This window comes from Diabrotica virgifera, chromosome 9, assembly GCF_917563875.1.
Source record: "Diabrotica virgifera virgifera chromosome 9, PGI_DIABVI_V3a".
Taxonomy (NCBI): domain Eukaryota; kingdom Metazoa; phylum Arthropoda; class Insecta; order Coleoptera; family Chrysomelidae; genus Diabrotica; species Diabrotica virgifera.
The window spans coordinates 74,890,151-74,899,240 of NC_065451.1; the positions used below are offsets into that span (position 1 = coordinate 74,890,151).

The window sequence follows — 9,090 nt, forward strand, 5'->3', positions numbered from 1 at the left end:
TTTTTTTTGTAAAACTTACCTAAAATGCATTTAATAATAAGCTTCAACAATAATAAATTTTCAACAAACAATTTTTTTAGCTCTTATAGAGCAGCGGTTCTCAAACTTTTTTAGTCGCGGCACCCTTGAAGGGCTAAAAATATTTCGAGGCACACCAACCCTTGAAGCGATTTCGGAAACGACAAAAAATGAAAAAAATACAATTCCGGGGCGCATTTTATTTCAATATAAACTTTATTTCAGATCAATAAAACACAGTACATTTGATATTCAAATATCCTCACTTAATGTGATAAATGAACTCAAAATTAAAAGAAGCAGTAACAATCCTGGCAAAAGAAGCAAGGAAAAGAGGTCTAGAAATTAATGAAGGAAAATAAAATATCTACTCTGCTCTAGAAGAGAAGATAACAGGATGAGAGAAATCAAAAAAGAAAACTACACTTTTGAGAGAATCCAACAATTGAAATATTTGGGAGTAATAGTGAATGACCAAAACAAGAGAAGTGAAGAAGTAACGGAACGAATTCTAGCAGGCAACAAAATATACTGGAGATATCATAAGCTTATGAAGGACAAGAACTTATCCAGAAATACAAAACTGAAAATATACAGAGTTGCAATCAGACCAGTAGTTACGTACGCAGCTGAGACAATGTGCTTCACGGAAAAATATGAAGAAAAATTGAGAATATTCGAAAGAAAAATCTTCAGACGGATTATGGGCCCGATAAGAATGGACAACGGAGAAATGAGAAGAAGAATGAACCATGAACTAAGAGACACAATGAAAGGAGAAGATGTAGTTAGATTTATTAAAACACATAGGCTGAGATGGCTGGGACACATAGCGAGAAGGAAAAACGACCTACTGATTAAGAAGATCACCAGATGGAAACCAGAAACTGAAAGACCAAGGGAAAGACCCAGAGAGAGATGGGAGGACCAGGTCATGAGAGATATCAAAATTGTGGAAGTTAGAAACTGGAGGGAACTATGCACATATCGAAATGAATGGAAGAAAATTGTAACGAAAGCCAAGTCAACAAACTTTGACAACATACAAGTGGAATGCGGAGTGATTCACCGCAATGAGCGAATCAGAGAGCTCTAAGTAAGAGTGGCAAACATTCCACCCGAAATGAAAAACCCTGATGATGATGAATGTGATGAATGAAACTGTTTCGATGATGTTTTCATTATTTCCTTTATAATTATGGGAATCTTTGTAAGTTTAACCCTCAAATCCCTTGATGCTTGAAGTTTGCTTCTGTATTTTTTGTTTTTAATTTATTTATTTATTTATTTATAAAAATCCAAACAGGTCCTAAAACCTTTTTACATGGACAGTTATAATCATAAACTTTATATAGCAAATATAACTAATATATACAGTCATTAGCACAACTATTGATAGGCAGATATAGAAGACTTTAACACAAAAACAGATAGACTAATGATATCTATTATCCATCTACTAGTTTAAAGTGCTCTTGCACTATACGTCTATAGCAACCAACTGACATTGTAAAATCAATGTTTTTTACTAAATTTATATTGTTCGCTAGTTTCAACATGGCCTCTAGAGGAGAGCAAACGGATGTTCTTATTTTTCCAAACAACAACTGATATCTCGTTGCTTTTCGAGGAACATTAAATGGTATCCGCATTCGTAAATCAATTGTACCTGAAATATTATTAATTATTTTATATAAAATCATTGCCATTATAAATTTGCGCCTACTAGTCAAAGACAAAACTTCAAATTCTTCCCTTAGCATGGTTGATCTTATGGTTCCATAATCAGGCCATCGATGATGTTTTTTGAAATACAAATAACGGAGAAACTTATTCTGAACTTTTTCTAGTGCCTCTAAATGTACTTGAGGTTGTTGTCCCCAAATAATGGAACCAAATTCTAATATTGGTCTAACTAAAGTATTATATAATATTTTTATACCCTTAATACTAGTAAAATCACAAGTTTGTCGACATATAAAACCCAGCATACGGTTCGCTCGTTTTGCAGCTTTACCAATATGTGTAGCAAATGACAGTTGATTATTATAAATCAAACCCAAATCCTTGACCTCACTGGTCCTTTTTAAAACATTCAGTCCTATTAAGTAATCAAATACTATTGGTTCTCTTTTACGGGTAATAGACATAACGTAGCACTTATTTATATTGAATTTGATCTTATTATTGTCACCCCATAATAAAATGTTCTCAATATCCCTTTGAATCATTACGCAATCCCTAACAGTTTGAATTATTTTGAATAACTTAAAATCATCTGCAAATAATAAGTAATCTGAATACTGGATGACGTTTGCTAAATCATTTATAAACATTAAGAACAAAAGTGGTCCAAGATTAGACCCTTGTGGTACTCCCGAGTTAGCCTTAAATTTACCAGAAGTATTTCCATTGTGTTTTACAGCAAAACTCCTATTCTGCAAATAACTTTTAAATAACTTTATTAGATTATCAGATAAGCCAAAATTACATAACTTTCTTAAAAGAACATCGTGTTTTACTTTATCAAAGGCTTTTTCGAAATCCGTATACACTACATCCAATTGCAATTGTTTTTCTAACGCATTGTTTGCAGACTCGGTGAATGAAATAAAACTTGTGTTTATCGAGCGACCCGACATAAAACCATGTTGATGATCATTAATACTATTTTTGACGTGATTATATACATGAGCATGCAATATTTGTTCGAAAATTTTTGATGGAGCACACATAATAGCGACTCCTCTATAATTTTTAATATCTCTTTTGTTACCCGCCTTAAATATTGGAGTAATTGAAGATAGTTTCCATTTTTCTGGAAATTTTGAATAAGTTATTATTAGATTAAAAATATGTAATAATGGTAACTTTAACCACTCTTGGCATGCCTTTAAAATATACGGGGGGATGCCATCTATACCGGCAGCTTTCTTTGGTTTCAGCTTTTTGACTGCATTATCATAATCTACGCTTGTTATTGATGGTAAATTCAAAACATTGTTATTACTAATAATATTTGTAAAATTAGTGTTATAGCAGGAAATGTCGGTAGAATAAACAGATTCAAAATCAAAATATTTCGCAAACTCATTAGCAGTATCACTCTGATTTATTTCTTTACCCCCAAAATAAAATATTTCTGTTTGATTAGACTTAGAATTCTTATTATTAATGAAATTCCAGAAATTGTTAAACTCATTTTCTATATTTTCCTCAATTTGCCGTATATATTTCCTGTGCTCTATGTTAATTAATGATTTCAGTTTTTTTCTGGTCTCTATAAATTGATTGTTAAAATAAATTGAAACATGTCTTAACTTTCTAAAATTATTTTTTTGTTTGAGCAACTTTTTGATATCAGGCGTAAACCATTTCGGAAAATTAGAATAATTCTTGTAAATATTATATTGTGGTACAGATCCTTCAAATATATTAAGTACTTTTGAGTAAAAGATATCTAGAGCTTTATCTACCTCTATTTCCTCTGTTACAGCTTCCCACGTCATATTTCTCATCAAATCACACATCAAATCAAAATTTGCTTTTTTAAAATTAAATCTATTACCAACTAACTTATCTGTTTGTCTAAAACTTGATACTGTAAATGAAAGTTGAATTTCCAGAGATGGATGTAATCTATCTTCCTTTACTAACGGTAACTGCTCTTGACATACCTTACAACTATTTATATTATCTGCAGATGCTACTACTTGATCTAAAGTTTTGCCCTGCCAGTTTTTTACATTGTTATAAAGCAAAAATGAATTAAAATTTAAAAACTCAATCATACTTTTAAACTTAGCACTTCCATTAGTAAAATCTAGATTTTCGGTTCCTTTAATTTCTGCAATATTGAAGTCGCCAAAAATAAACGTGTTATTAATATCAGTAATATGTGTTTGTAACAATTCGAAGCAATTCGCATAGTCATGTAATTTACAATCTGGTGGAATATACACTCCAATTAATTTTATATTTAATTTGTTATTAATTTTTAAATCCGCAACCAAAATTTCAAAAGATGAACAATGTTGTGTTACTTTTAAAATCTTATGCTCCTTTTTTATTACCATTAATACTCCTCCTCCCTTAGTTTTGCCAGAAATCTCCAGGTTTCTGTCAGATCTCAATAAGTTAAATACATTTATATCAATTAGTTCTCCATCAACCATATCCTCCCGAAGCCATGTTTCTACAGCTACTACTACATCATAATTACCTTCCAAGCAATTTTTATAGAATTCAGCAGTTTTCGTGTTCAGTCCCCTACAATTCTGAAAGTTTATGTGAATCCCTGTCATGAATTGAGTTGTCCCCTGATATCAAATCCTAATCATATTATATTTATTATTTAATATATATTTTTTTACACCTATTTTATTTCTACTATACCGTAGTAAATTCTTTTCATAAATTTTTGACAAACCAAATAACTTAAAACAATAATTGAAATAATTTAAAACATCCAGGTTTTCTATAAGTAACTCATTAACAACATCAATATTTTTATCCTCTTACACTACAAACCAAAATCAACGAATTTAAGTTCCAAATTAATATATCTAAATTACTATCAACAAAAACTTATCAGTCACTAATATACACATTACAGAAACTTTGAGTATAAAGTAGCCCACACACGTTAATTGTCAAGATACGATTCGCAAGTAATCACTTTAATTTCATCATTCTTCTTTATAAATACTCTACCATCGTAACTCCATGCCTCAGTCTTCCCGAACTTACTCCTTGCCTTCTTCAATAATGAATACCTATGTTTCGTTAGATCTTCATTCACAAATATTTTTGTTTCTCTTAATTGTCTTCTAGCACTTAGAATTTCCTTTTTCTTCAAATAAGAACTAAAGTCTACCACCACTGTTCTCGATTTATTAGTTTGCAAGTTTAATTTACCTTGTCTGTATAAATTAGAAATTTCGCTGGAATTGCATTTTATTTTCAATGTGTTGTTTATAATATTTATGACAACGGACATCAAATTTTCATTATTAGTTTCATTAATGCCATCAAAACGCAGGGTCCTTTTCTTTTGAAGTGCCTCTATGTCATCAATTGTTTTTGCTATGTTGCTAATTTCTGTTGTGTGTGTTTCTGTTTGTTTTCATATTTAATATATTTGTTGTGATACATCATTAAGTGTATCCTGAACTGCATCAAATTTTGTCTCCAAATTATCTAAATTCTGGTCCAGTTTTGTCATAAACTTTTGACATACTTTTGATATTATGACTTCTAAACTGTTTTCGTCCAAAGAAGCACCACTTGATAAGATTACGCTTCTAGTTTTTGTTGCCATTATACGTGTATGGATCCCTTTAGCAGTTATTAATTTAATATTCACCAATACACTGTATTACTGTAATTGCTCAAATTTCTCTATTAATTAGTATATTTCTAACTTACTTGGACCTTCACTAAGTACTGCAACATCAGTTGTCACCACTCAACAAAGATGAGAACTTTATTACTGAAACGAATTACTACTTATTTTAAAAATTTCGGGAGCACTCATACACACGACTATTCACAACGAGTGGCCATGACAATTTAATTTTATGTAAGCATATGCGGAGAAAGAACACTCACAGAAATAAGTCGATGTGAAACACACAAGTTTTTTCACTACAATCTTGCCAACAACATTATTTTCTGAATATACCTGCATCCAGAACTCTTCTTGGCTTCCTTCACGGTATTTGAGTTTTAAACTGCTATCTTCGCTGATCTCAAGTAGATTTTGAAAAACTCCATTTGTCATTCCGACAAGTTTATTTTTTGGATCACACGAAAACGGGTCCATCATCCAGCTATATAAATCATCTGAGTCAATGTCAGGAAAATATTTTATAATACTTTCTTCCAAACCTTGCAAATGAGCAATAACAATTTCAAAGAAGTTCGTTTGAGGATTGATTTCATTTGTTATAACAAATTCCTGTAATCGAGAGAAAGTACAAATAGTCAACATGTTTCGATTGGACACTTGGACAGTGGCGCAGCGGTCAGTTGTTCGACTTTCCTTAAATGTTCCACGTCACCCTTGGCAAATGCTTGAGGCACTCCAGGGTGCCGCGTCACCCACTTTGAGAACCTCTGTTATAGACTATGTCTGGGTAACTTGGAACCTATTGATAACTTTTTTATTATCAGTCTTACGAAAAAAAGTTATTCTTTATAAAATACTCTGCATCATATATAATCTAAAATGCAACCAGCAAGTATAAAATTTTATTAATTTTATAGGTGGTATGTCAAAAAATATGAATTTCACTCAAGAGTAAAGTACCTTTACACAAAAACTTAAAGGTAACCTATTGGCAGTTAATTGGAGGAGAGCAGCGGGAAAGTCTAGATTAGAACATGTGAAAAATGGGGACATCAGGAGACAAATAAAAGTACAAAGATCAATTATAGAAGACATCGAAAAACAACAACTAATATGGTACTGACATGTTAGATGTAGAGCAACTCTCAGCTGAACTTACAACTAAGAATCAAGTTCCTAAAATGTTATGTGTATCCTGTATTACTATATATGGATGTGAAACCTGGATCATGAATGTTAACATGATGAACATATTAGAAGCCTTTGAGATGTGGTCGTATCGTAGAATGCTCAGAATATCTTGGGTTCAACGCATTTCAAACAGAGAAGTCTTAAACAGAGTAGGTCAAGGCGAAGGTGACTTAATGAAGATGATAAAAAAGAGAAAACTTGAATATCTGGGGCATATAATGAGAAGTAGCAGATACAGGATGCTGCAGTTAATACTCAATGGAAAGATCGACGGAAAAAGAGGAATTGGTCGAAAGAAATATTCATGGCTCCGAAACCTTCGTCAATGGACTGGCTTATCAGCAGATCAATTATTACATGCCGCACAAGATCGAGAACGATATCGGCAAATTGTTATGGAAGCTACCCACGCCTAAAAATTTGGGCACGGTACTTAAAGAAGAAGAAGATGTTAGATGTATGGGGGAAGCAGGACTACCCAAAAAGATATTAGAATGGGTACCACCCGAGAAAAGAAAACGAGGACGACCACCAACAACATGGATCCAAGGAATCTCAAAAGCAATGTCAGCAAGAAATCTATCTGAAGATGACTGGCAGAATAGACAGGCTTGGCGAACGGGAACCCAAAGGCGTATTAGGCTGTGAACGGGATATATATATATATAGTAAAGTACCTTTATAATTCACAATATCGAAAATTGTTATTAAGGACAGTTGTTTGGAATTTAAAAACATGTTTCAGTGTTCAATTACATCCTTCTAATTAAAATATTGTAAATAATAAAGTCACTTAACTCTTAAGAAAAATTCCAATTTTTACATACCTCATATAAAACTGAAAAAGTTTGATATCTGATGGTTGTATCTTAGATCTTAGACCAGGTAGACCATTTTATGAAGAATAACTTTTTTTCGTTAAATTGATAATAAAATAGTTACAATAATTGTGAGAAAATGATGATGGATATTCGTAATTTGAGAAAACGTTTAAAATTTTTTTCGATTAGAATGATGTAATTCTATATTAAAATATAGTTTTTAATTTCAAACAACTTTTCATATTAGCATTTTTTGATATTCTGGAATATAAAGGTAGGTATGTACTTTACTCTTTAAAGAAATTCATATTTTTGACATAACTCGTATAAAATTGATAAAATTTAATATCTGATGGTTGAGTTTTAGATCTTTGACTATCCAGAGTATTTTATGAAGAATAACTTTTTTCCGTAAAATTGATAATAAAATTTTTTTCCATGTGGTTCCTAGCTACGCAGACACACTGTATAAGAGCTTCTGTATAAGAATTTTCAAATTGTAATGCCATATTCGGATTCAGTATAACCAAAAACAAAATAGAAATATATTTGATCAAAGTAAAATTATGAATTCAACGATATTTTTAAAATTATTTATACAAAACAATTGTTATTGTTTAAGCAATTAATAAACAATTAGTGGCCAAATCTGCGAGTAGAACTTTTTACTTTAACATGTATATAAACTAACAAAAAAATTTTTAGAAAAATATAAGCTTGTTTGAATTATTCGGAAACAATGCATGTTTTCGTTCTAATTGCACTCCCCTACAGTATCTCTTCCTGATTTGTCAAAAGGCAAACAAACCCCGGCGTGCAGTCACGGATTGCAACGAACGAAATGGCATAGATGCCCTAGCGGTAACTGCTAGCAAAAGACCGAAACTAATAAGTTTCGAAACCGGTAGAGGTGCTTGCTGCACTCTCTGATTGGACTAGAATATGATGCGGCTGTATTTTCGTTTTGCAACGAAATTGAAAATGGTTATTCATTTTTGATTAATCATCGAATATAATAATTAGTACTGTATATAACTGGGTATATTCACCAACATAGTAACTTAAACAAAATGTAAGTGAACGACTGTAATTCTTAATACCTACCTCAAAAAATGAACTGAATAGGTAATAAAAAAAATGAAAAGTTGATAGTCTAAAAATCTTAACGTTCACTTACAAACAATAAAAAAAGCTTTTTTTGTTTCTATAATAATAAATATTGTAATTACACCAAAAAAATTAGCATAACGAAAATGTCTATGATCACCGATTTAAAAAAAATAATCAATAATGACATAAACTTCACACTAAAAGAATGACCTACTTTTCAGAATGTCAGTGAACTTTTTCAGCAAAATAAACACAAAACAGGTGTTTCTCTGGACCGCACGCGACAACCAGAGGTGTAACCAGGATGATCCTAAGGGGGGGGCTACATCTACTTGAAGGCTCTGGGGGGAGTATGGAATAATAATGGTGTTAAGCGTATAGAGCTCAAAGTACATCCAAAAGGGGGGTTTATTACATTTTTAACCCCCAAATCCACCCCCTGGTTACGCCTATGGCGACAAGAAAAGCATATTGCCTGTTCACAGTAAGCAGATAATAATTAGTAACTTACTAGGGAAAGTGAGGGCATCTGGCAAGCTCCATGTGGCCCCTCAAATATGGGCAGTACGGTTGAATTGGCCCCAAAGAATAAGGCCGGTA

At 32.0% G+C, this 9,090-nt stretch overlaps 1 protein-coding gene across 1 annotated transcript in view; it reads right to left on the minus strand.

The window, feature by feature from the left end:
• The window catches only part of LOC126891008 (uncharacterized), a 41,780-nt gene extending 35,980 nt beyond the window's left edge, over positions 1-5,800 (minus strand). Inside the window, exons 1-2 of the mRNA XM_050660188.1 lie at positions 5,702-5,800; positions 2,942-4,295 (exon numbers count right to left, since the gene is read on the minus strand). Coding sequence (XP_050516145.1) covers positions 2,942-4,295; positions 5,702-5,800 — 1,453 coding nt within the window. The remainder of the gene's footprint in view (positions 1-2,941; positions 4,296-5,701) is intronic.
• Positions 5,801-9,090: the final 3,290 nt, after the last annotated feature.